Here is a 27,822-nt window from a genome sequence, read left to right on the forward strand (position 1 = left end):
AAACTGTGAAAAAGCTTTTCTGCAAATTAGCAACAACTGCAAATTAGCAGCATATAGCCAGCTTTCTTTGGAACGATATCAAGGATACGATATCAAATTGAAGATACGTTATCAATTTTGCGAGCAATGATTAATTCCCAAAGACAAGAATTCTGGAACAAAGTTTCAAAAATTCCAAATGCTTGAAAAAAATGAATATTGACAAAACAGAATTTCGCAAATAATGAGTTCGAAAAATGCGGACTGTCGGTAGCAACGGTTGTAATATTAAAATAAGAAGTATACGAAACACTATGACAAGTCGAATAGGCTGGATAAAATTCTGGCAAGCAAAATAAAGCAGAAAGCATCAGAAAATGGAAATGTAAAATAACACTAACGGTGACAAGTTCAATTTAAAGAAACCAATACCAAAATTTTCAAATATGGCTTCAGACAACAGGTTTGCTAAAAAGTTTTTTAATAGCCGCAAAACAATAGCTGAGGCTATTATTGGCCTTCTCGTTACAATTCAAAGAATTAGAATTGTATTGGGGCTCTGTCTTTTCAAGATCTGTTCACACACTTTCATGACATTTTGAAGTCAAATTGGAGGAGTAATTTTGGCTTATCCTTCCTAACTTATGAATAGTTAACCCTAGTGGTTTTTTGTTCACATGCGGCAATTTTACTTTGATGTTTACTGTTCTTTTTCGATTTTTTGGATCAAATTTTTTTCTAAATGATTTTCCAAATCCATTCATAGTTCATTCTAGGCGTAGTTTTTTGTTTGAACTAAATTTCCTATTCACATGCCGCATTTTGACTTCGATTTTCTGTTAAAGTTTTTTATCTGATTTTTTTTGGAAATGGTTTCTCAATTCATTCATAGTCCATACTAGGTCTAGTTTTTTTGTTTAGCTAATGATAAGTCTTAGAATTGTACGTCAGGACTTTTCCCGCTAATTTTTATTTCGTCAAAATTTTTGTTACAACCATATGACGTCACAATCACTTCAAATCTGCTTGTTGTTCATTCGTTCATGCAATTTCAACTGAATTGCGTGCGTGACGTCATTTTTCACTTTAGTACAGACTTTTTTGTTCATTCGCTTGATTAAGTTCTTGTTCATACGTGACTTACCTCGCTCTCAAAAATTACTCTATCACAAAATTACTTCCTCAATCTTAAATCGATTTTTGTGTACTTTAATTCAAGGAGATAAGGTCAAGTAAGTGCGCGTGACTCTGATGGAAGGGTATTTGAGGGCAGTTAATGGATGTAGTAATAAGGTTGAGAGATTCTTAATCAGAATATAACACCTCAGTATTTAAAAAGAGATTTTTTGGTCTTTTTTACTATCTTTTTGAGGCTGCAGATCTATGAAGCTGTTGCGGGTATTTTTTGGCAATCTGATAGCTATGTTTTAGATGGTCCCAATAACAAAAACGTGAGGAAAATAGAAGACAACTTTACGGAAAAGTAAAAAAAGGAATGATCGAAAAGTAACATGTGCGCTGAACTTGTAACTTGAAGGCCATTATCAAGCAAAGAAAACCACTCCAGCGTCAGTAGTTTCCCATGAAAAAGCTTGCAACGCATCTTAAATCACTATTTGAAAATTCCACTAAATTCAACAGTGAGAAAAGTGCTCAGACAACTTTCATTTTTTTCCTGAACCATTGTTAGCGATGCCATTGTTAAAAATTACCTTATTACAAAATTACTTCCTCAATCTTAAATCGATTCTTGTGTACTTTAATTCAAGGAGATAAGGTCAAGTAAGTGCGTGTGACTCTGATTGAAAGGTATTTGAGGGCAGTTAATGGAAGTAGTAATAAGGTTCAGAGATTCTTAATCAGAGTATAACATCTCAGTATTTAAAAAGAGATTTTTGCTCTTTTTTACTATCTTTTTGAGGCTGCAGATCTACGAAGCTGTCCGGCTATTTTCTGGCAATCTGACAGCTATGTTTCAGGTGGTCTCCATAACAAAAGCGTGCGGAAAATGGAAGACTAATTTACGGAAAAGTAAAATAAAAGGAATGATCGAAAAGTAAAATGTGCGCTGAGCTTGTAACTTGAAGAAGGCCATTATCAAGCAAGAAAACCACTCAAGCGTCAATAGTTTCCCATGAAAAAGCTTGCAACGCATCTTAAATCACTATCTGAAAGAATATTCCACTAAATTCAACAGTGAAAAAAGTGCTCAGAGAACTTTCAATTTTACGGAACCATTGTTAGCGATGCCATTGTTACAAGTTACATTATTTTTTGCACCTTTCCTGATTATAACTTTTGCAGATATGGCTTAATTAATTTCTGTTTTTTTTCGTAGACTATGTTGGAACTTCCTGCGCCACCGAAAATAATCGGAAACCACTTAGTTAATACCCTCTGCGGAAGCAGTTTTTAATTGAATGCCGACCACCAGAAGTTTGAGAGCAGTATCCAATTTCAGTCGATTGTTTAGAATATATCATTTATCGATTTTTCCCGCAATATTTTTAGAGAGTTTGAATGCTATTTTATTGAGGCTGACGTGATCTCCAAATTTTGGCTTATCCTTCCTAACTTATGAATAGTTAACCCTAGTGGTGTTTTGTTCACATGCGGCAATTTTACTTTGATGTTTACTGTTCTTTTTCGATTTTTTGGATCAAATTTTTTTCTAAATGTTTTTCCAAATCCATTCATAGTTCATTCTAGGCGTAGTTTTTTTGTTTGAACTAAATTTCCTATTCACATGCCGCATTTTGACTTCGATTTTCTGTTTTTTCAAAGTTTTTTATCTGATTTTTTTTGGAAATGGTTTCTCAATTCATTCATAGTCCATACTAGGTCTAGTTTTTTTGTTTAGCTAATGAAAATTCTTAGAATTGTACGTCAGGACTTGTCCTGCTATTTTCTATTCCGTCAAAATTTTTGTTACAACCATATGACGTCACAATCAGTTCAAATCTGCTTGTTGTTCATTCGTTCATGTAATTTCAACTGAATTGCGTGCGTGACTTCATTTTTCACTTTTATTGGAGACTTTTTTGTTCATTCGCGTGATTAAGGTCTTGTTCATACGTGACTTACCTCGCTCTCAAAAATTAACTTATTACAAAATTACTTCCTCAATCTTAAATCGATTCTTGTGTACTTTAATTTAAGGAGATAAGGTCAAGTAAGTGCGTGTGACTCTGATTGAAAGGTATTTGAGGGCAGTTAATGGAAGTAGTAATAAGGTTGAGAGATTCTTAATCAGAATATAACATCTCAGTATTTAAAAAGAGATTTTTGCTCTTTTTTACTATCTTTTTGAGGCTGCAGATCTACGAAGCTGTTCGGCTATTTTCTGGCAATCTGACAGCTATGTTTCAGGTGATCTCAATAACAAAAGCGTGCGGAAAATGGAAGACTAATTTACGGAAAAGTGAAAAAAAAGGAATGATCGAAAAGTAACATGTGCGCTGATTTTGTAACTTGAAGAAGGCCATTATCAAGCAAAGAAAACCACTCAAGTGTCAATAGTTTCCCATGAAAAAGCTTGCAACGCATCTTAAATCACTATCTGAAAGAAAATTCCACTAAATTCAACAGTGAAAAAAGTGCTCAGAGAACTTTCAATTTTTTTACGGAACCATTGTTAGCGATGCCATTGTTACAAGTTACATTATTTTTTGCACCTTTCTTGATTATAACTTTTGCAGATATGGCTTAATTAATTTCTGTTTTTTTTTTTCGTAGACTATGTTAGAACTTCCTGCGCCACCGAAAATAATCGGAAACCACTTAGTTAATACCCTCTGCTGAAGCAGTTTTTAATTGATCACCGACCACCAGAAGTTTGAGAGCAGTGTATCCAATATTAGTCGATTGTTTAGAATATTTCTTTTATCGATTTTCCCCGCAATATGAATGCTATTTTATTGAGGCTGACGTGATCTCCAAATTTTGGCTTATCCTTTCTAACTTAGAATAGTTAACGCTAGTGGTTTTTTGTTCACATGCGGCAATTTCATATTGTTGTTCACTGTTCTTTTTCGATATTTTGGATCAAATTTTTTTCTATATGGTTTTCCAAATCCATTCATAGTTCATTCCAGGCGTAGTTTTTTGTTAGAACCATTTTTCCTATTCACATGCCGCATTTTGACTTTGATTTTCTGTTTTTTTTTAAGTTTTTTATTTGATTTTTTTTGGAAATGGTTTCTCAAATCATGCATAGTCCATACTAGGTCTAGTTTTTTGTTTAGCTAATGATAAGTCTTAGAATTGTACGTCAGGACTTGTCCCGCTATTTTTTATTTCAAAATTTTTGTTCCAACCATATGACGTCACAATCACTTCAAATCTGCTTGTTGTTCATTCGTTCATGTAATTTCAACTGAATTGCTGATTGTCGATTGTTTAGAATATATCTGCTGATTCAGTCGATTGTTTAGAATATATCATTTATCGATTTTTCCCGCAATATTTTTAGAGAGTTTGAATGCTATTTTATTGAGGCTGACGTGATCTCCAAATTTTGGCTTATCCTTCCTAACTTATGAATAGTTAACCCTAGTGGTTTTTTGTTCACATGCGGCAATTTTACTTTGATGTTTACTGTTCTTTTTCGATTTTTTGGATCAAATTTTTTTCTAAATGTTTTTCCAAATCCATTCATAGTTCATTCTAGGCGTAGTTTTTTTGTTTGAACTAAATTTCCTATTCACATGCCGCATTTTGACTTCGATTTTCTGTTTTTTCAAAGTTTTTTATCTGATTTTTTTTGGAAATGGTTTCTCAATTCATTCATAGTCCATACTAGGTCTAGTTTTTTTGTTTAGCTAATGAAAATTCTTAGAATTGTACGTCAGGACTTGTCCTGCTATTTTCTATTCCGTCAAAATTTTTGTTACAACCATATGACGTCACAATCAGTTCAAATCTGCTTGTTGTTCATTCGTTCATGTAATTTCAACTGAATTGCGTGCGTGACTTCATTTTTCACTTTTATTGGAGACTTTTTTGTTCATTCGCGTGATTAAGGTCTTGTTCATACGTGACTTACCTCGCTCTCAAAAATTAACTTATTACAAAATTACTTCCTCAATCTTAAATCGATTCTTGTGTGCTTTAATTCAAGGAGATAAGGTCAAGTAAGTGCGTGTGACTCTGATTGAAAGGTATTTGAGGGCAGTTAATGGAAGTAGTAATAAGGTTGAGAGATTCTTAATCAGAATATAACATCTCAGTATTTAAAAAGAGATTTTTGCTCTTTTTTACTATCTTTTTGAGGCTGCAGATCTACGAAGCTGTCCGGCTATTTTCTGGCAATCTGACAGCTATGTTTCAGGTGATCTCAATAACAAAAGCGTGCGGAAAATGGAAGACTAATTTACGGAAAAGTGAAAAAAAAAGGAATGATCGAAAAGTAACATGTGCGCTGATTTTGTAACTTGAAGAAGGCCATTATCAAGCAAAGAAAACCACTCAAGTGTCAATAGTTTCCCATGAAAAAGCTTGCAACGCATCTTAAATCACTATCTGAAAGAAAATTCCCTTAAATTCAACAGTGAAAAAAGTGCTCAGAGAACTTTCAATTTTTTTACGGAACCATTGTTAGCGATGCCATTGTTACAAGTTACATTATTTTTTGCACCTTTCTTGATTATAACTTTTGCAGATATGGCTTAATTAATTTCCGTTTTTTTTTTCGTAGACTATGTTAGAACTTCCTGCGCCACCGAAAATAATCGGAAACCACTTAGTTAATACCCTCTGCTGAAGCAGTTTTTAATTGATCACCGACCACCAGAAGTTTGAGAGCAGTGTATCCAATATTAGTCGATTGTTTAGAATATTTCTTTTATCGATTTTTCCCCGCAATATTTTTAGAGAGTATGAATGCTATTTTATTGAGGCTGACGTGATCTCCAAATTTTGGCTTATCCTTTCTAACTTAGAATAGTTAACGCTAGTGGTTATTTGTTCACATGCGGCAATTTCACTTTGATGTTTACTGTTCTTTTTCAATTTTTTGGATCAAATTTTTCTCTAAATGGTTTTCCAAATCCATTCATAGTTCATTCTAGGCTTAGTTTTTTGTTAGAACCAAATTTCCTATTCACATGCCGCATTTTGACTTTGATTTTCTGTTTTTTATTTGATTTTTTTTGGAAATGGTTTCTCAATTCATTCATCGTCCATACTAGGTCTAGTTTTTTGTTTAGCTAATGAAAATTCTTAGAATTGTACGTCAGGACTTGTCCTGCTATTTTCTATTCCGTCAAAATTTTTGTTACAACCATATGACGTCACAATCAGTTCAAATCTGCTTGTTGTTCATTCGTTCATGTAATTTCAACTGAATTGCGTGCGTGACTTCATTTTTCACTTTTATTGGAGACTTTTTTGTTCATTCGCGTGATTAAGGTCTTGTTCATACGTGACTTACCTCGCTCTCAAAAATTAACTTATTACAAAATTACTTCCTCAATCTTAAATCGATTCTTGTGTGCTTTAATTCAAGGAGATAAGGTCAAGTAAGTGCGTGTGACTCTGATTGAAAGGTATTTGAGGGCAGTTAATGGAAGTAGTAATAAGGTTGAGAGATTCTTAATCAGAATATAACATCTCAGTATTTAAAAAGAGATTTTTGCTCTTTTTTACTATCTTTTTGAGGCTGCAGATCTACGAAGCTGTCCGGCTATTTTCTGGCAATCTGACAGCTATGTTTCAGGTGATCTCAATAACAAAAGCGTGCGGAAAATGGAAGACTAATTTACGGAAAAGTGAAAAAAAAAGGAATGATCGAAAAGTAACATGTGCGCTGATTTTGTAACTTGAAGAAGGCCATTATCAAGCAAAGAAAACCACTCAAGTGTCAATAGTTTCCCATGAAAAAGCTTGCAACGCATCTTAAATCACTATCTGAAAGAAAATTCCCTTAAATTCAACAGTGAAAAAAGTGCTCAGAGAACTTTCAATTTTTTTACGGAACCATTGTTAGCGATGCCATTGTTACAAGTTACATTATTTTTTGCACCTTTCTTGATTATAACTTTTGCAGATATGGCTTAATTAATTTCCGTTTTTTTTTCGTAGACTATGTTAGAACTTCCTGCGCCACCGAAAATAATCGGAAACCACTTAGTTAATACCCTCTGCTGAAGCAGTTTTTAATTGATCACCGACCACCAGAAGTTTGAGAGCAGTGTATCCAATATTAGTCGATTGTTTAGAATATTTCTTTTATCGATTTTCCCCGCAATATGAATGCTATTTTATTGAGGCTGACGTGATCTCCAAATTTTGGCTTATCCTTTCTAACTTAGAATAGTTAACGCTAGTGGTTTTTTGTTCACATGCGGCAATTTCATATTGTTGTTCACTGTTCTTTTTCGATATTTTGGATCAAATTTTTTTCTATATGGTTTTCCAAATCCATTCATAGTTCATTCCAGGCGTAGTTTTTTGTTAGAACCATTTTTCCTATTCACATGCCGCATTTTGACTTTGATTTTCTGTTTTTTTTTAAGTTTTTTATTTGATTTTTTTTGGAAATGGTTTCTCAAATCATGCATAGTCCATACTAGGTCTAGTTTTTTGTTTAGCTAATGATAAGTCTTAGAATTGTACGTCAGGACTTGTCCCGCTATTTTTTATTTCAAAATTTTTGTTCCAACCATATGACGTCACAATCACTTCAAATCTGCTTGTTGTTCATTCGTTCATGTAATTTCAACTGAATTGCGTGCGTTACGTCATTTTTCACTTTAGTACAGACTTCTTTGTTCATTCGCTTGATTAAGTTCTTGTTCATACGTGACTTACCTCGCTCTCAAAAATTACCTTATTACAAAATTACTTCCTCAATCTTAAATCGATTTTTGTGTACTTTAATTCAAGGAGATAAGGTCAAGTAAAGGCGTGTGACTCTGATTGAAGGGAATTTGAGGGCAGTTAATGGAAGTAGTAATAAGGTTGAGAGATTCCTAATCAGAATATAACATCTCAGTATTTAAAAAGAGATTTTGCTCTTTTTTACTATCTTTTTGAGGCTGCAGATCTACGAAGCTGTCCGGCTATTTTCTGGCAATATGACAGCTATGTTTCAGGTGATATCAATAACAAAAGCGTGCGGAAAATGGAAGACTAATTTACGGAAAAGTAAAAAAAGGTGTGATTGAAAAGTAACATGTGCGCTGAACTTGTAAATTGAAGAAGGCCATTATCAAGCAAAGAAAACCACTCAAGCGTCAATAGTTTCCCATGAAAAAGCTTGCAAGGCATCTTAAATCACTATCTGAAAGAAAATTCCGCTAAGTTCAACAGTGAAAAAAGTGCTCAGAGAACTTTCAATTTTACGGAACCATTGTTAGCGATGCCATTGTTACAAGTTACATTTTTTTTGCACCTTTCCTGATTATAACTTTTGCAGATATGGCTGAATTAGTTTCTGTTTTTTGTAGATTATGTTGGAACTTCCTGAGCTACCAAAAATAATCGGAAACCACTTCGATAATACCCTCTAAAGAAGCAGTTTTTAATTTATCACCGACCATCAGAAGTTTGAGAGCATTTTATCCAATATTATTCGATTGTTTAGAATATTTCTTTTATCGATTTTTCCCCGCAATATTTTTAGAGAGTATGAATGCTATTTTATTGAGGCTGACGTGATCTTCAAATTTTGGCTTATCCTTTCTAACTTAGAATAGTTAACGATAGTGGTTATTTGTTCACATGCGGCAATTTCACTTTGATGTTTAATGTTCTTTTTCGATTTTTTGGATCAAATTTTTTTCTAAATGGTTTTTTCCAAATCCATTCATAGTTCATTCTAGGCGTAGTTTTTTGTTAGAACCAAATTTCCTATTCACATGCCGCATTTTGACTTTGATTTTCTGTTTTTTTTTCAAGTTTTTTATTTGATATTTTTTGAAATGGTTTCTGAATTCATTCATAGTCCATACTAGGTCTAGATTTTTGTTTAGCTAATAATAAGTCTTAGAATTGTACGTCAGGACTTGTCCCGCTATTTTTTATTTCGTCAAAATTTTTGTTACAACCATATGACGTCACAATCACTTCAAATCTGCTTGTTGTTCATTCGTTCATGCAATTCCAACTGAATTGCGTGACGTCATTTTTCACTTTTAGTAGAGACTTTTTTGTTCATTCGCATGATTAAGTTCTTGTTCATACGTGACTTACCTCGCTCTCAAAAATTACCTTATTACAAAATTACTTCCTCAATCTTAAATCGATTTTTGTGTACTTTAATTCAAGGAGATAAGGTCAAGTAAAGGCGTGTGACTCTGATTGAAGGGTATTTGGGGGCAGTTAATGGAAGTAGTAATATGGTTGAGAGATTCCTAATCAGAATATAACATCTCAGTATTTAAAAAGAGATTTTTGGTCTTTTTTACTATCTTTTTGAGGCTGCAGATCTACGAAGCTGTCCGTCTATTTTCTGGCAATCTGACAGCTGTTTCAGGTGGTCTCAATAACAAAAGCGTGAGGAAAATGGAAGACAAATTTAGGGAAAAGTAAAAAAAGGAATGATTGAAAAGTAACATGTGCGCTGAATTTTTAACTCGAAGAAGGCCATTATCAAGCAAAGAAAACCACTCAAGCGTCAATAGTTTTCCATGAAAAAGCTTGCAACGCATCTTAAATCACTATCTGAAAGAAAATTCCACTAAATTCAACAGTGAAAAAAGTGCTCAGAGAACTTTCAGTTTTTTTACGGAACCATTGTTAGCGATGCCATTGTTACAAGTTACATAATTTTTTGCACCTATCCTGATTATAACTTTTGCAGATATGGCTGATTTAATTTCTGTTTTTTGTAGATTATGTTGGAACTTCCTGCGCTAACAAAAATAATCGGAAACCACTTAGATAATACCCTCTAAGGAAGCTGTTTTTAATTGATCACCGACCACCAGAAGTTTGAGAGCAGTGTATCCAATATTAGTCGATTGTTTAGAATATTTCTTTTATCGATTTTTCCCCGCAATATTTTTAGAGAGTATGAATGCTATTTTATTGAGGCTGACGTGATCTCCAAATTTTGGCTTATCCTTTCTAACTTAGAATAGTTAACGCTAGTGGTTATTTGTTCACATGCGGCAATTTCACTTTGATGTTTACTGTTCTTTTTCAATTTTTTGGATCAAATTTTTCTCTAAATGGTTTTCCAAATCCATTCATAGTTCATTCTAGGCTTAGTTTTTTGTTAGAACCAAATTTCCTATTCACATGCCGCATTTTGACTTTGATTTTCTGTTTTTTATTTGATTTTTTTTGGAAATGGTTTCTCAATTCATTCATCGTCCATACTAGGTCTAGTTTTTTGTTTAGCTAATGATAAGTCTTAGAATTGTACGTCAGGACTTGTCCCGCTATTTTTTATTTCGTCAAAATTTTTGTTACAACCATATGACGTCACAATCACTTCAAATCTGCTTGTTGTTCATTCGTTCATGCAATTTCAACTGAATTGCGTGAGTGACGTCATTTTTCACTTTTAGTAGAGACTTTTTTGTTCATTCGCGTGATTAAGTTCTTGTTCATACGTGACTTACCTCGCTCTCACAAATTACCTTATTACAAAAGTACTTCCTCAATCTTAAATCAATTTTTGTGTACTTTAATTCAAGGAGATAAGGTCAAGTAAAGGCGTGTGACTCTGATTGAAGGGTATTTGAGGGCAGTTAATGGAGAGTAATGGGTGGTAATAAGTTTGAGAGATTCCTAATCAGAATATAACATCTCAGTATTTAAAAAGAGATTTTTGGTCTTTTTTACTATCTTTTTGAGGCTGCAGATCTACGAAGCTGTCCGGCTATTTTCTGGCAATCTGAGAGCTTTGTTTCAGGTGGTCTCAATAACAAAAGCGTGAGAAAAATGGAAGACAAATTTACGGAAAAATAAAAAAAAAGGAATGATTGAAAAGTAACATGTGCGCTGAACTTGTAACTTGAAGAAGGCCATTATCAAGCAAAGAAAACCACTCAAGCGTCAATAGTTTCCCATGAAAAAGCTTGCAACGCATCTTAAATCACTATCTGAAAGAAAATTCCACTAAATTCAACAGTGAAAAAAGTGCTCAGAGAACTTTCAATTTTTACCGGAACCATTGTTAGCGATGCCATTGTTACAAGTTACATTATTTTTTGCACCTTTCTTGATTATAACTTTTGCAGATATGGCTTAATTAATTTCCGTTTTTTTTTTCGTAGACTATGTTAGAACTTCCTGCGCCACCGAAAATAATCGGAAACCACTTAGTTAATACCCTCTGCTGAAGCAGTTTTTAATTGATCACCGACCACCAGAAGTTTGAGAGCAGTGTATCCAATATTAGTCGATGGTTTAGAATATTTCTTTTATCGATTTTCCCCCGCAATTTTTTTTGGAAAGTATGGATGCTATTTTATTGAGGCTGACGTGATCGCCAAGTTTTGGCTTATCCTTCCTAACTTATGAATGTGTTTTAGGAGTAGAAATAGCGAAACATATCTGATTAATTGATGGTTATGCAGTCAAGTTAAAAACAGTTCAGCATTTAAATATTTTGTGGCGATAAGATTGGTTGAACCCAGGAAGACGAAACTATGGAAAATGCACTTGGGTTTTAGGGGGTATTTTTGCATATGGTTAAAACTGCCAGAATCCTGTTAAGAGAGCCACTGCTTACAGTAACTTTTTGTAAGTGTAGCTCACACTTGTACAAATTGTTCATACGTTGTGTTTTTTGGTCAAATGGACCAATTTAATGTTGACCCTGGAGCCGAACAAAACGGTAAGCATCCATTAGAAGATTCTGAAGCCACACCTCAACAAACACCTGAATATCTGGCTGAGGAGTCTTTACTATCCCAGAAGCAAGATGAAGCGCCTAGAAATCCCTCCCCTCCTCGAGACGTCTCTGAGTTGTCCGAGTTGCTACCCGACAAGATTGGCAACACAACCTTCAGCAAACGAGCAGTGCTTAGCACAATGATGCATATTGCGTCACTGGTGCACGAGCGCAGTTTGGCACAGGATAGTTGTGGTGATGTGACGACGAATGGTGATAGCGGCAAGAACTCCGAGACTGGACCGGATGAGATCGAGAAAACACCTAAGAAAGGTTTGGGTTAGTTCAACTTAACTGAAACTAAAATGTGCACAATATCATTAGCGAAATTAGCACGAGTCTGGTCGGTTGGGACGTCTGGATCTGGATTGATTGCCTCTGCGAACAATTAAATATTTATTTTTTCGGTTGCATAAACAAGACCCAAATACCCCCTCCCTTCACCTGCCCAACAGTGAATCGCACGCTTCCTGAGTAGGTTTTGCTGTGGCAGTCTACAACATTTTTTATTAGGAAATAACTTATTGTTAAATCGGTTTCAAGTCAGTTTGTTATAATTGAACGCGCACATCGTATACTACCAGTGATCTTTTCTAATACTCATTGCCACACAACGCATAGCAAGATTTGAAGAAGTTGGGCAAAAAGGAGTTTGTTAAGTCATTAACTGAAAACAATGTTCTGAGACTGCAACAGCCTATAGAAAATTAATACATTTCCAATGACACAGAAGCCGCAGCATTTGGATATTACATAATAATGATTATTTTAGGTTCCGATAGTACTGCAACGGTTCCAAAGTCATTCAGCGGTTATTCTGCCTTGACAATAAAATCAGTTTCCTTCACAGCTGCAAATCTGAACTTCTCACCTCTTAAAACAGCCAAATACGGATTTTCACCCGCGCATGAAAATGGAGCTGAACCCGAATCACCATACAATACTGCAATGAAAAATAGACCTATATCTTTGGCGAGAATGGCTGGGGTCAGTTTCTCTCCAGTCGATTTCTCGGCATTTCCCAATTTCAAGGCCTACACACCGGGAAGTTCTAGACGTCATAACGGCTCAGTAAGCAATCAGAGAGCTGGAAATTGGTCACCAGAAGGATCGGAAAGTGGGAAACAAAACGGTGATGAGTCGACAAACAAGAATGGTAGCAAATGTTACACCGACAAATTTTTATCCAGATTCGTGCTGAAATTATTTTGTAACCAGAGTAATGCTTTCGTCGTATCAAGTCATTAGTTATGTGTTGAGTTACTCGTAATAAAGAAAAGACTCAAACGAGAATTCAAGCATTGTTAAACAGTTGGTCATAAAATATCAAAGTATGGAAATTTCAAATAGATTTTCAATTATGTGAGATTTCATTAGCTTTTTAAGAACAAAAAACAACGACACTAAAAGACGCTTAAGCAGACCTAGCGGAACCACTATGTTATTAATAGCCGCACAGCGATAGCTGGGGCTATTATTGGCCTTCTCTTGGTTTTTTACAATTCAAAGAATTTTTACAATTCAAAGAATTTGAATTGTATTGGGGCGCTGTCTTTTTTTTTTAAGATCTGTTCACACATTTTCATGATTTTTGAAGTCAAATTGGAGTAGTGATTTTGGTCACGCCGAAACAGGAAATGGAGCGAAAAAGCGAGTGGTTTTGCGTCGTGAATTTTTTTCGCTCTAATTTTAAAGTAGAGTGAGAAAACGGTGTTTGAACAAAAATTCGGTTTCTCGGTAGTGGTTTTTTGTTCACATGCGGCAATTTCACTCTTATTTTTACTGTTTTTTCGATTTTTTGAATCGGATTTTTATCTAAATAGTTTTCCCAGTCCATTTACAGCTCATTCTGGACCTAGTTTTTTGTTAGAATCAAAATTACATATCTCACTAGTGGTTTTTTGTTCTCACTAGCAGCATTTTGACATTGATTTTCTGTTTTTTTTTTTGTTTTTTTATCTGATTTTTTTTTAGAAATGGTTTTCCCAATTCACTCATTGTCTGTTCTAGGTCTAGTTGTTTGTTAAGTCAATGAAAATTCTTTGAATTGTACGTCAGGACTTGTCCTGCTATGTTTTTTTATTTCGTCATGATTTTTGTTACGACCATATGACGTCACAGCCACTTTTTGTTCATTCGTTCATGCAATTTCAACTGAATTGCATGTGTGACGTCATTTTTCGCTCTTAGTGGAGCGAGTTTTTTTGTTCATGCGCGTGATTAAATTTTTGGTCACACTTGACTTACCTCACTCTCAAAAATGACTTCCTCACTTTGAAATTGACTTTTATTTACTTTAATTCAAAGAGATAAGGTCAAATGGGTGCGTGTCACTCTAAATGAAGGTTATTTGAGATGAGCTATTAGAGGCAGCAATAACTTATACAGATTTTTAATCAAATTATAACAGATCAGCCTTCAATGAAAAGACGAATTTTTTTGGTCTGTCTTTTTTACTGTTTTTTTTTTAGACTGCCGATCTACGAATCTATTGCGGCTATTTTCTGGCAATCTGCCAGCTATGTTCTCATTAATCTGTTCATTACAGAAGGAAAATTTCCTGAATATCTGAAAAAATCCTGTTAATTCTTCATTTCAAAAAAGAGAACTCCGAAGACGCACTGAATTATAGACCTTTTTCTGTCGCTTCCGCTTTGTAAAAAAAAAAACATTTGAAAAGGCGTTTTGTTTGCAAATAACAGATTTCCTCGAAAGGGAGAAGTTACTGTCTGTCAGTCAGTTTGTTAATAGAATTTTTAATTCAATAATTGTTGCTGTCTTAAAGTCTACAGAACAAATAAGATTAGAACTCAACAGAAGAAGAACGGTTACAGGTATGTTTTTAGATCTTTCAAAGGTTAAACCACGACAAAATTTTTCGGAAACTTGAAAATATTGGTTTTGACGAACACGTTACCAATTTAAACAAATAATATGAGTAAATGAACGCAAAGCTTGAACATAACCTCTCAAAAATTGTCGTTTTTTTCAAAGTCCGAAATGGTAAACAAACAAAAGACAGTATATAGTAATCAGCACCAAGAAAAGGTTGAAAATTACTGTTTTGAATGTCTACAAAAATATAACAGAACAAACTAGTGTGAAGTATATAGGCAGATTGTTATAGGCAGTAGGTATTGATTGCAAACAAAAGTTTAATGAAAAAGTGAAAACGATACTTCATAGAATGGATTGTGGATTAAATATTTGGAGTGCACAAGTAAAAGCTTGACGGAGAAAACAAAATTTACATTGCTCAATACAATTGTAATAAGTCACGTACATTATTCAGCTTCAGTTTTGGTGGGTTTGCAAACAACATTAATTGCACCTTTGGTAAAACAGTTGAATTAGAGAATAAAAATCTTTTTTAGGAGAAAGTACGATCGGTCCATAGATCTCAAATTTTTTAAACAAAATTTTAACGTTTTTTTCTCTCAAAGTGTTGCGCTAAATGTTTTCTATGCGGATTGCATTAGGTATTAAGTTGTTGTGAAAAAGTGTTTTGTATGGTTTGTTTTTTAAGACACTTCAAACATTTTAAGACCACTTATATGGCAATATTTTTGATTGTCGTGCATAAAATTTTTATGTCCTCATAACTTGTCGGTGTAATGACTAAAATTTCCTGGTCAGACTGTAATGATAGCGAAACTGCAGCTTCGCAAGACGAGGAGTTTGTATTTTGCGATAGATTGGAACAAGAGTACTGCGAACTGGTCGACATGACGATTGAGAAAGATGTTGTCTTGTACATATTCAGTGAAACATTAAGTGAGCTGCTGCAGTACATTCTTTTTGCCACTGACCTTCCACGCATACAGGTGAGCTTGAAGAGGGCATTTTTGGAAGATTGGTTTTGAGTTTGAAATTTGTTTATTTTTAAGTAGCATGAGGCTTCGGTTGTACATCTTTTGCTGTCTCAAAATTTTAATTGCTCTCAAACGAAGTCGTTAGCAATTATTTGGAGCCTGTTGATCTTTCATGAGATTTTTGCCTAATCAAGTTTAAAATACTTGGCTGATTTTAACTCTTTTCCTTTACTGCAAATTGTGCAAATTTATCATATTTTGCCGATAATGGTTGAATTTTTTTGCTTTTCTGCAATTTTATTTATCACTATTTTGGTATCAATTTTCAGCACTATTTTCTTTTTCAGGCTTCGCGTTCTTTTTTATTTGCCTCAGATTTGCTGTCCAAAATTATGACGCATTTATAACGCATTTTTTCACTATTCGGTCCATTCCTATTCCTCAAAGCAGCGACGATTTAAAATTAGCCATTGGAACCTTGAAATACGGCCTAGGTAATTTTTGGGACTCCAATTAGATCTTTGATATTCTCAAATAGTTTTTGCTAAAGGCACACAACCTAATTCATTAAATTGTTCAACTTTTCCCTCATTTCCTAGAACTCTAATGAAAACTATGGCAATTTTAAAAGCCTATCAAACGTCAAAATCTAACGCAGGTTTCAAAGTTGTTTGTTTTTCACTTTTTTCTAAGAGGGAGGCGGAACATTATGCGAGGAAATTACTGGGCCTCCTTGTTTTCTCGCTTTGTTTAAACAGACTTCTCGTCTTTATTGATTGGAACAATTGTACCTTTAGAAACTCTTTTTGACATCAATCGATGCTTTCGTGCCTATTAAACTGCCCCTTACGTGTCGAAATTTGCTTTTCAATCTCTTCTTTTTGGAACCAGAAGCCTTGTTTAGCACACATTGTTGAAAATTGTTCTATTTCCGGAGTAAAACAGCCGAAGAAATTGTCAAAATCAGAATGTTTACCTAGTTCGAAGGTAATCTTGTTTTGGGATCTTAAGTTTTCTATGAATTCGCTCATGATACCTAAGAATTTTGTTACAGGAACTTACTTTGTCCATATTTGCCAACTCTTCCTGTGTATCTAAAGTATGCCTTCAAATAATCCAGAATGAAGCCTTACTGGACATGACTCTGGCAATCATTCACATGAGCTCGGATGCAGATGTACTCAGAGAGGCCTTACGCCTTCTGACCAACCTTCTAAACTTCAACAACGAACATGACGATCAGAACCAAACTGAAGATGAAGAATTTACAAAAGAAGTTGTGAACAAAATTATATGTTACGATCTGGAATCTGCGATAACGTTTATCATTCAAAGCAGTCTAAATGATTCGTTAATATCGCAAACTTTAGAGATTTTGTCAACTTTACTTCATGACTTCGGGGCCGAAATCCGATATTGGTTCACGAATGATTTTGTGGGCCACTTGGCTAAATTTTGCCTGTTTTTGGTGCAAAAGGTGGAAGATGAAAAATTTTTACAATCTAGCGCAACCTTTGAGCCGTCCGTACGCAGTTTGAATTTAGTTATGAAAATATTATACCAACTTACAAGGAATCAATCTAGTGCAATGGTTGTCTATTCGAATTATGAGAAGGTTTCAGAAACACTAGAACGTTTATCCTATTTACTCGCGAATTTGAATTTCAATTGGATTGTAGAATACCACCAGTTAGTACGCCACATTATCGCAATTTCTCTAGTTGTAATTTTTGCTCACGAGCAAGAAACGACTCAAAGTGCAATATTATTGCAATACAAAAGTATTAGCAAACTTGTAAGAGCTGCATACACATTGAGTTTCGAACACGTCAATGGTAACGAAGAGTTGCAAAGTTCGTGGATAGTTGACGAATGCACACAAGACCTGCTAAGTGGTCTGAAAGTTGTATCTGGCATTTTTGTGTCCGAAGCAACTCAACTGATCAACGCAAGGCCAGATCTGTTTTCCAATTTTGACATATTTGAAGGGATTGCTGAGAAAATAAAAGAGTATCCTCCACCGGTAATTAATTCTTGAACATAAAGACACGTATCATTTTGTGTTGTAGAAATACAATGTAAAGTCCTGTAAAAAGTAGTTTCAAGTTAAATTTAAATTATTTTGAAATATTTTGACGCACGGTTCAGCTGCTAGTATAGTCTGTCCCTTGAAACTCAGGAGAGCGTTCGAATAATGCACAGGATGGAACTTATTTCTAAAACAAATGGGCCCGAACTCGCTTATAAAACATGAAACGGAGTAAAAAATTGAATTTTGGGATCTTTGTTTTTGTTTCTATTACTAAGTTATGAATCGCCGGCTACAGATCGCTTGTCGTTACACAGAAAATAAATGTGTAATGACATAGCACTTGCTCTTGGGGGATGCGCCCACTAAGCTGACGAGCAGAAACGGAAAAGATCCTATTTTTTCAAAAAATCAGACGTCAAACAGGCACGAAGCTGCCAGGGTCGGATGTGACCCTGCCACATCATCCAGACATGGAATTTTTTGGAGAATCACAAACTTCATCAAAGACAATTTTTGGTGGAATAGTTTCATACCTCGAGTAAGAAAGACTGACATTTTTGGTTGCATGCGTCATCAATAGGGTCTCAGACGGCACGTCCAAAACACCACCCACTTATATCGGACTTTTTTCTCGATTCTTGAGACTTTTTCCAAAGCATTGAACTCGCTAACTATGTTTCTAATTGTCCTCGATTAAATTTGAAATGTTTATTTAGTGAATTTAGGTACTCCCCAACGACTGAAGCAGGGTAAAATATATCGTCAAAAGCATCCCCGGTATTTATTCTTGAAACGTGTTTATCTCCAACCAAATTGATTGACAATGGACGTTCTGGGTTCTGCAAGTAGTCGATCAAGAGCATTGCAGGCTAAAGCCGATTGGAAAAACCAATCTTTGCAGGTAGTCAAGCTGATGAGTAAAAATGTTTCACTTCGAAAGTGTCGAGTCAAACTAGATCAACTTAGCAAGAATATCGAAGAGGCCACAAAAGCACTGTTAAAATTGCGGGTCGAGTCTAATGAGGTTTGAACCAACCTATTATAATTTATCTTCAACTGAAAAGTCGAAGATTGTGTCGACCTGTTAAGCTCTAAGAAATACAGCTTTTGAAAGACATTGCATGAAAGGGGCAAATTATTAACCACTATCACTTGTCCTACTATGGAACGGAAAAAGGGAAGAACCATGGGAATAACAAGGCAAGAGTAAGGTATGACTGGTACAAAGAGCAGAAAAAGAGTAGCACCTGAACAATCCGATTCTTTTCCCCTGATTCTTAGAGCGAGTCAAGTGATAAAAAGTTCCGCAAGAACAAATAGCTCAGGTACATTTGCAGGCTCAACAACGGGCTCATCCTAAAACATATAAATTTTCGAATAAATCAATAAGCTGTGAATATTGGAAAGTTTGAAGAAACTGCCATAATATATCCGGAATTTTTTTCCGAATATAATTGCAAATTCCCAAAATCGAAGTTTTTCAGAACAAGTGGTGCAAAGTTTTCAGCTCTTAAAGAAATAAATAAATCGTGCGTCCAACGCCTTGAATTGTTTAAGAAAAAAATTGATGAAGCTAGGAGGATTCTCAGGAAAGATGTGAAACAAACTGTTACCATCAATTGTGGGAAACATCAGGAAAGAAAGCAGACATCATTCCGAATTGTTGACCGGAGGCTCAATGAAGAGTTCGCGAAGCTTTCCGAGAGACAGGACAGGCCTTTGCGGAATGGCTCTGTTGATAATGTTGTTAAATTAAACGGTACTGAACTGCGAAAATTAGCGGATAAGAAAGTTGAGTTTTTGCTTTACTGTAGGACAACATTGACAGTGAACTGTGAAGTGGAATATTCAGCTAATGGGACTTAAAGTTTGAGAGTGAGACACCGATAGATAGTGAGGTTAAAATGGTTTATTAATTTTTATAAGATCAGAAACTGCTACGTGTACCAACTACTACGTTTGTTCAATGGGGGGTGTGGGTTTTCAGTGATAAAAATAACATATTTGCAAAAACTAAACGAGATTTTTAGTAAAAAATCAATTTGACCATCATCGTAGTATAGAAAATGACTATCTATCCATCTATGAAAACGGTGAAATCGATCAATAGCAGTTTGGATCAGCTAACGGAACAAGGAAAGATAAGTGAAAAGTTTATCCTGCGGATAACTGGATTGCAACCATTGTAAAGTCCATCGCTTTGGAGGTAGATGAGCAAATGTAATTCCTCGATGTTGAAAGTCTGTACCCTTAAAGGAGGCAAATGAAATTGTTCTAAAGAACTAATTAACTGACGAGGTCCGGGAGATTCCGAGACCAGCTATGAAGACCCCTTTGAAACTGGACGTACCGAACGTTCACATAAGGTTCAATAACATGTACTTGCAATAAGATTGCTCAGCCACGAGTGCTTCGTTAACTGTGGTTCTGAAAAATTTATTGCGGAAAAAAAAGGAGAGAGGAGCAGAACTCTTTATTTGAATAGTTATGCATCAATTTTTACCGACGCGTCAATTTCCGAGAAAGATGGCGACTGCGAATCACAAAAATTGGTTTTTATCAAAATGCTATAAGTTACTGACGCTCAGTTAAGGAACTTGCAGGAAGTTGGAAGGGTCTCTTTGGTTTGTGCAGAAAAAGTTTCAACAGAGGGCACACATCAATTGAAGCAGTTAAAAACTTATATTGCTGACATATTTCGCGCTCTAAAAGGACGCGAACTTTGAGTGCGCGAATTCTCTTCGCAAAAACTTACAATTCATTCTATTGAGACCCGTCGGGAGTGGAAACCTGACCTTCCTAGTTATAAACATAACGGTAAATGACGACGGAAAAAATAGTAGCCATTAGTATCGAAACTTTACTGATTTTTCTAAATTTTTTACAAAATTTTACTGGTACAAGCTCAAATTTCCGTTGCATTGAACCGTTAAAACCAAAGAAAACCTTAATCAAGGGGACTGTCGATAGAATTCTCAAAGAAACCATTGATTCGCAATCTTTTCAATTCGTTAAAATTTGAACAGAACAGCAGCATCAATATGTGTGATCATCGAGTATTGTTATTGAGACGATGGATGAAATAGTCAAAACAGAAAAAGTTTCAGTAAAACTTCCCGAGAAAGAAATACATCTCAACACAAACAAAAGTCTCGTCAAAAAAGAACATAAACCTAAAATTTTGTTGAAAACAGAAATATCACTCGAAATTTTGCGAGTAAACTAAACAAAATGTGTGATTCAAAACCGTTTTCATAACGGGAAACATCAGGACTCGCTTGCCTACCGTGAACCATCTTTGATAGAAATTTAAAGTCGCATGTGGTATAAAAAACTACATGTAATGGATACAATTCCACCTATGTTGGCCAAACTGTTCCACATTTTATCACTAGATTTTCAGAGTATCAAAAGCAAAATTCTCCCGTGGGAGAACATCCTGTTGAATGTTGCGGTTACTTTTGAATCTCACGGACATACTCGATGCATGTTGCGGGGTTGAAAAATGCATGATTAAAATTGAACCGATCTAAATGAATAACTTAAAATCGCAACTATAAACGCACGCCGAATATCGGGGCGTGAATTTACATTAAAATTTGAAGTTAAAATTTGGAGTTTGACTTTCGAATTTTGAAAAATTAAGTTGAAAAATGGTAATTCGAAGTTTTGTCAACAACCCCAAAACCTCAAAAAGATAGTATTGAAGGCAGAAACCTCTTTTCGGAGAAAGAAAACAAAGAAACCGGAATATTGGGTGTATTAAATATACATAAAATATAAATAAATTTCAAAACTTTGTTTGACTCATTTTTTTGAATAAGATAAATTTAGTCAAAGACAGCTGTAAATAGTTTGTAAATATATTTTTTTTTCAGTTTTGCATCAATTTTAAGTCAACCTGACGATGAATGCAAAATGTGAAAACGTTTGTTTTTACTAATTAAATTCAAATTTAATTGGCAATTCTTTTTGCTTTGCAGCTTTACAGATTCTGGCCTGGTGAAAGAAAAGCTCTTCAAACGACCTTAAAAACTTAGCAAAATTTACTACCAGTTTGTTAGAAAATCTTGAGGTTCGGTCTCAGAGATTTAGCTCGTTGTTTACATTATCAAATGAGTTATAGCTGCCGCAAGAGAGGCCAGTGTCAAGGATGCAATGAGACATTGCCTGTAACAAAGATCAGAGATCAACCTACACTGACATAGTTGGCGTTTCGGGTTTTACACGGGTTAGATACCACGGTATTAAAAATGATATGGAAACTGAGCATCATTTAGGCTGTCATATCGTAAAAATCATCAGTACCATTAAGAGAAAACCACTTTAGAGGGCGCGTTATCTCACGGGTGAATTGATGTGTTCTAATTGAGGAAGGTAGGTTGGCTGAAATGGAGCCGGGGTGGTGGTCAAACTCTAAGAACCGCCATTTACGACATGGCTTCGTGTCAAAAACAGTGAATCTAATGAGTCTATTAAAAGGAAAGGCTCTAAGAGAACTCAATGCCCTCCGGGCGTTACCTGTTTATACCTTATTTGAGGACGAAAAGTCAAAGGTGCCAGAGGAAAAAATGATCAAGAAAAAATGCCATGAAAAGAGACTACAGACCTATTATGTTTGCTACAAAATTAGTTTGAGAGCAATTAACATCCTATTCTCATCTTCTAGAACAACAAGAATTTTCAAAATCGAGTGATTGAAACGATAAATGTTTATGCGTTCTGATAAAAAGGAGGAGCAGGAGACGTCTGGGGTTTAAAACACGTTTGTCAGTGAGTACGTTTTTCTGGATCGATTACGGGTTTCCCCAAGAATTAGAGAAGTATCAGCTGCAGCTCGTATGCTCATTGTGGTGTTTGTGGAAGAGCGGAGTCTTATTATCCTGTCCTTTTTTGCCTTATGGCCTTGTCAGTCCTGAACGATATTGAACAATTCCGTAGCTTTCAGAAAAAGTTTTTTTCAAACTGTTTTTGAGTAAAACTCTTTTTGCTGGCGCGTAAGTCTGAATTTAGTTATAGGGCAAGACATCGTCTGAATTGTGTAACTTCCTTGCTTTATTGGTAAAAGGAATAGTAAGTCATGCAGCCCAAACCAATATCGACAGTGGTAATAATTCCGGTTTCGATAACCAATACTTGTAGTCTCTGTTTTAGTGGCAGATCCATTTTTTCAATGCTCGCTGGATTTTTTCCATCGCTTTTGAATCTTGATTTTGATAAGTACCGTTCCTCTGAAGTATATGACACAACGGGAACCATAGCAATGAGAAAAAAGTGCTGAAGCGTGTTTTGCCCAATGGCACACTGTTGAAGCTGCCCAAGTATTTCAACAGAACCTAATCAACGCAGCCCGGTTATCGAGTTTTAAGCCGGACTGGTTCTTCAATAAACCCAATTGACTAACAATCTCGTCTGGAAATTAGTCGATGGGACGTTTTCAAAACTTCAGTAAATGATACCAATGGTGCTGTTAGTACGATTAATTGACTTGGGAAACTGGCCGATTCCATGATCTAGCAAAGTTTAACAAAAAAAATGTCACAATTGGTTAGGAAAAAAAAACTATAGTCATTCTGAGAGCCGTTTCTCTTTGTAACAGTATCTAATTGTTCTATATGCAAAGTTGTAGTTCATTCAAACAATTCGGTTAAAGTAGATAACATTTAGAAGAGAATCTATTGCATGATGTTTTTTTTATGATTGGTTTGTTAAAGTCAATCTTTAATTACATTCTTAATTCAATATTCAATTAATGTCAATATTCATAGAGTCATCACTAGCCGAACACGTTAACCATCCTCTGAGGTTTGTACATTTCTCATAGCCACTTCGATTTCTGGTTCTAATCTGAAGTATATTTTCAGGTCCATCTCTTCCTGATTATGTTGCATCTGGTCATATGCCTGAGCTGTTAAGAAGGATTTGTTCAGTTCCTGGTACCGATTGTTGGAAAGCTCAAATAGTGCACTTGTCATCTATTCTCCCAGCAAGAAGTGATTTGATGTAAGAGTTGTAAGATCTTCGAGATCGTCCCTTACTGCTGTCAAGGGTCTCGCGTTGAGTGTACGGTCCAAGAGAAACATTATCTTATACAGTACTTCGACGGTAAAGCCTCTCTTGTCCAAGGCTACAATCAAAATTTTGAAATTTTAAATCAGTCAACCCTAGATTTTACCAAAATGTGCGACTCCAACTCGGTTGATATTCCATGCAATCGTTTTTTTTTAGCTAAGTCACCTTCGAACTTAGCTTAGTCCTTTTGTCTAAGAGTGCTTTCAGTTCTTGTGTGGCACCATTGACTTTCCTGCCGTTATGACTGATGATGATACTTTGGTGGCCACATCGAGCAGTGAATCTCAAGGCATGACTCGGTGTCCAAGAACTGCGCTACTTGGCTTTGTACTGCTCTGGTTGTTAGAGAGACAAGTGATGGCGCAGCACCCTCTTTCCAGGGTACTCCGCAGTAATTTGATATCAATGGGTCCAAAAAAATCAATTCCCGTGTAGTCGAATCGTCATCACGTTGATTGGGGGCGAATGAACATAGTCACTTCGCTCTCTTGGGAGGGCCGCCATCGGTGGACGAAATTGGTTAGCGTTCCTGTGCCGTGCATCTCGGCCCGATTTTTTCGTAGCGCATTCCTTATTGCAATATACCAGCACTCGTGCTGGAAAATGTTTATCATACAAGCTCTGCCTTCGTGTAGATTGTCGCAAGAGTTTACGTCTGGATTCTTCACTCTTAACGAAAATTTTTTCTTCGCGTTGTAATTGAGGTTCCAATGATTCAGTCGACCTTTCACGGAAAGGGCCGCATATTCAACCATACGGAATTTTCGAGTCCTACAAAAGAGACTGATCTGGTGCCGATATCTACAGGATTATCGATACCTTTAACATGTCTCCACTGACCCACTGAAAAGTTTTCCTGAATTCATGCTTATCTAATGACAACAAACACTTGTTGCTTGCTGCGTGCTGATTGCATCAACTGCAACACTGATGTTGAATCTGTCGAGTGATTGAATTTATCAATTTTGACAGCATATACTCTCCTAATCTGCTTCACGAGGCAAACCACGTATAATCCTGCTTGAAGCTCTAGGTGATGTCTATTGATTATGTATCTAATAGGTGCTACGCGGATCTTTCCAATGACTTAGCCTCTTTTTAAGGCCATTTCATCTATCAGATATACCACGATGCTCATTGATTCTTCTGTATGTGAATATGCGAACAAAATTTAATGCAACCGTTTCCGAACTAATGTTGGTTTGTTAGCTTCGTCCATAAATCAATCAATTATTAGCCCCAATCACTGAATAACATCGAGTGCTACGTTGATAGCTCTTAGTCCCTTCGCAAATGCATTTAATTAGAAACGGAATTCGTATTGTGAGTGGTAAACAAATCCCAAGTAGGGCGAACTCTGTTGAGACACAGTTTAGGATAGTTCTCGGAGCTACTTTGGCCGGAACTTCTTGCTCAATTCAATGACAGACAAATAGCTTGTCTTCGTCAACGCTCCCGTTTATTTCAAGGATTGAAGATTATCGTAGCTCAGCTTCAATAGTTTTCAAAACTTTTGTTAGCCCGTTTGCCTCGGGAATATGTGATTTGACTTCTCCGTCACATGCGATCCATTGAGTGAATCTGAGTCCCTTATGATGAGGATGCCTTTGATATTCTTGTAGAACTACGAAGTCTGATTCTCAAGTTTTACGCCCGCGTGCCTCTTTATTATCTCATACTGAAGTTTGTAGGACTTCCGTAATTGGAATTTATGTTGCTAACTTCGAGTAAGAAAGTTCAAATGACTTTTAGAAATTTGCCTTTTATCTTTCTAGCAAAACGATAAAAGACAAGCGTATAATAATTGGTTTGAATTTCAAGCCTCATTACCAAGTATTGTGAATGATGCATTTTCTGTTCACCCCTTTTATAGGGGGATATCCTATTAGTTGATACGCATGATAAGATCCCAGCTAGTAACCCTTCCGTTTTTCAAGAACCATCAGATCAGATTGCAAGAAAAAAATGAAAAATAATTTCTTAGAGTTCGGGAAAAATTGAGTTGGGACTACATTGTTGTCCGTCCCTTAGTTTGGAAAGACAAAACCTGAGCGACCCCAAAATTATGTCAGATGGTCGTGGCAATCTCTTAACTAGCCATGAAACCAAAAGGTATTGGTATCATACCTAGATGTGTTCATATTAGGACTTATGTGTTGCAAAACTGCAATTTTTCAGCTTTCTTCCAATTAAAGCTTATATACATAATATAATATGTTAATTGAAAGGTAATAACCATCATTTTTGACAGTAAATGCCTATTGCTAAATTACCTGGCATTACAGTGTAAATATTGATCTAAATCACTTTAATCGAATAACCAACCCTGAATGAGCAACAATTATGCGTATAATGGTTTTTATATTAATTTTTGCTTTTACCAGTTTATTTAAATAGTAATTTTCTTTTGAATTTAGAGCAATTAGCGTCTGTTACGAGGAACATATGGTGATCAGTTTGGCTATAATTGGATCATTGATCGATTTCAATAGTTTCTTGTTAAGTTCTTCCAGATCGTAAAATCGACAAAGCTCGTAAGTTAGTTGAGTTGTCCAATAAGAAAGTAGCGACAATGCCATGACTTGAGTAAAGACTTAGAAACTTCAGCACGGAATTGAAAATAGTTTGTTACTAACGATACTCTTCACTTTAATCTTCTAAAGTTACCATCCTCAATGAAAACTAAGTGGATAAAATTTTGACATTTTCTTTTCTCAATTGGATATGGTGATGAATCAGGCCTGCATTAAATTTGAGAACTAGGCTGTGAAGATTGGTTTCCTGAGATTTGTGAGCAGCCAAAACTTTTAGTCGGACAACCTGAACATCCAAAACAATACTATCAGCTAGGAATCGTTGATTCGACTTGATCGGCTAACTGAAATCAGCAACGATGGCCAGTAAGAGTCAGAATTGACATCGAAAACCAACTGATTGGAAAGTAGGCGGTGAGCTCAAGATGTTCTAGAAAGAGCAAGCTGACCTACTTAGGTTGTCTTCCCGACAACTTGCTGAGTCTTCTAAATCAGTAAGTGGTCATGAAGATAACCTAACTCACTCAAAACAAAACAATGACTGCAGAAGAAGATTATTGATGTTTTTTCGAGATTAATGAAAATTTAGCGTTCAATAGACAGCAGCCAAGTTTACTTCTTTTAAAACTTCGTTGCTGACACCTGAAGTTTTTTAGAAGATAAGAAAGAACTTTTTCGAGGGTCAGTTGACAAAGTACCACGTATATATTGAAGATATACTGAACAGTGTCGCATAATAATTGTTGATATCGGAAAAACACATTGCAAAAAGATGACCTAAAAGAAGATAGTGGTTCAATTTTGGACAAACCATCACTAATGGAATAGTTGTTGAAGAAAATAAGCGACAAAGAAAAACAGACACTGTGAAATAGAAAAGAATAGCTTTTAAGAAAATTTAGATGCCAATTTTCAAAAAACAAGCAAAAAAATGGTTACCCCAGAAATTTACACTGAAGACTTTTAAGGGTCCTCATTGTTGGGGAAAAAGCGAAAACGGTCCAAACCTGACAGTAACTGTCCAGAGTAATAAAAATGCACCAATATCTGAAGTATTAAGTTTGGAAATTTTGTCGATTATTTTTGTTACCAAAATGGTTTGAAAGGAACTCAGTGTTGCCAAGTGGCGTTCGTCGAAACAACTTGAAGTTAAGGGAATGGAATTTGAAAAGCTGATGATTGAACACAAAGCAGGGCAACAGCTCAAAGGCCGTGCAATTGAGTTAGAACAAAATTGAAAGAAAGAAGATGAGGCCATGGGAACAACAGAAACATCAACTACGTCTGGAAAAATAAAAGCAAATAATAACTCTACGACAAAACGGAAAATGAACGACAGAAACGACTCGAAGGGAAACCGCAGGGACAGCTACAGATTGAATTGAAATGAGGAATCTCATGAGCATCATGCTCTGCGGTGGACATAAATCTGTGGGACCCAGCACAAAGCAAGAAAACTGAGAAATCAATGAAATTTTTATCCAAAATGTACCCTTCAATTGACCACTGTCTCCAGATGTTATTATAGACACTCTAAAGTTAAAATGA

The 27,822-nt window shown here is 35.6% G+C and overlaps 2 protein-coding genes across 4 annotated transcripts in view; one reads left to right on the plus strand and one right to left on the minus strand.

The window, feature by feature from the left end:
- LOC142353214 (uncharacterized) overlaps positions 1 to 27,822 on the minus strand; it is a 712,302-nt gene that overhangs the window by 600,243 nt on the left and 84,237 nt on the right. The gene's annotated exons all lie outside the window — the stretch shown is intronic.
- Positions 11,474 to 17,766, plus strand: LOC142353634 (uncharacterized). 3 transcript variants are annotated; one of them, XM_075405930.1, is made up of 4 exons: positions 11,474 to 12,103; positions 12,597 to 12,989; positions 15,461 to 15,648; positions 16,691 to 17,766. In XM_075405930.1, the coding sequence occupies exons 1-4, from the start codon at positions 11,728 to 11,730 to the stop codon at positions 17,672 to 17,674; spliced, it is 1,941 nt and encodes a 646-aa protein (XP_075262045.1). In that variant the 5' UTR covers positions 11,474 to 11,727; the 3' UTR covers positions 17,675 to 17,766. The 3 variants fall into 3 exon arrangements, with proteins under 3 accessions (XP_075262045.1, XP_075262047.1, XP_075262046.1); XM_075405932.1 differs by having other exon boundaries at positions 11,475 to 12,103; positions 12,597 to 12,980; XM_075405931.1 differs by having other exon boundaries at positions 11,475 to 12,097.

Source organism: Convolutriloba macropyga, chromosome 14, assembly GCF_964194025.1.
Source record: "Convolutriloba macropyga chromosome 14, txConMacr16.3, whole genome shotgun sequence".
In the NCBI taxonomy this organism is placed as follows: Eukaryota; Metazoa; Xenacoelomorpha; order Acoela; family Convolutidae; genus Convolutriloba; species Convolutriloba macropyga.

What these genes read in the sequence shown, in the direction of transcription:
- LOC142353634 (XM_075405930.1), top strand. Translation starts at nt 11,728, where the DNA reads ATGGACCAATTTAATGTTGACCCTGGAGCCGAACAAAACGGTAAGCAT. An exon ending in AACACCTAAGAAAGGTTTGG is followed by an intron (nt 12,104 to 12,596) that starts GTTAGTTCAACT and finishes TGATTATTTTAG; the next exon opens with GTTCCGATAGTACTGCAACG. An exon ending in CTGACCTTCCACGCATACAG is followed by an intron (nt 15,649 to 16,690) that starts GTGAGCTTGAAG and finishes ATTTTGTTACAG; the next exon opens with GAACTTACTTTGTCCATATT.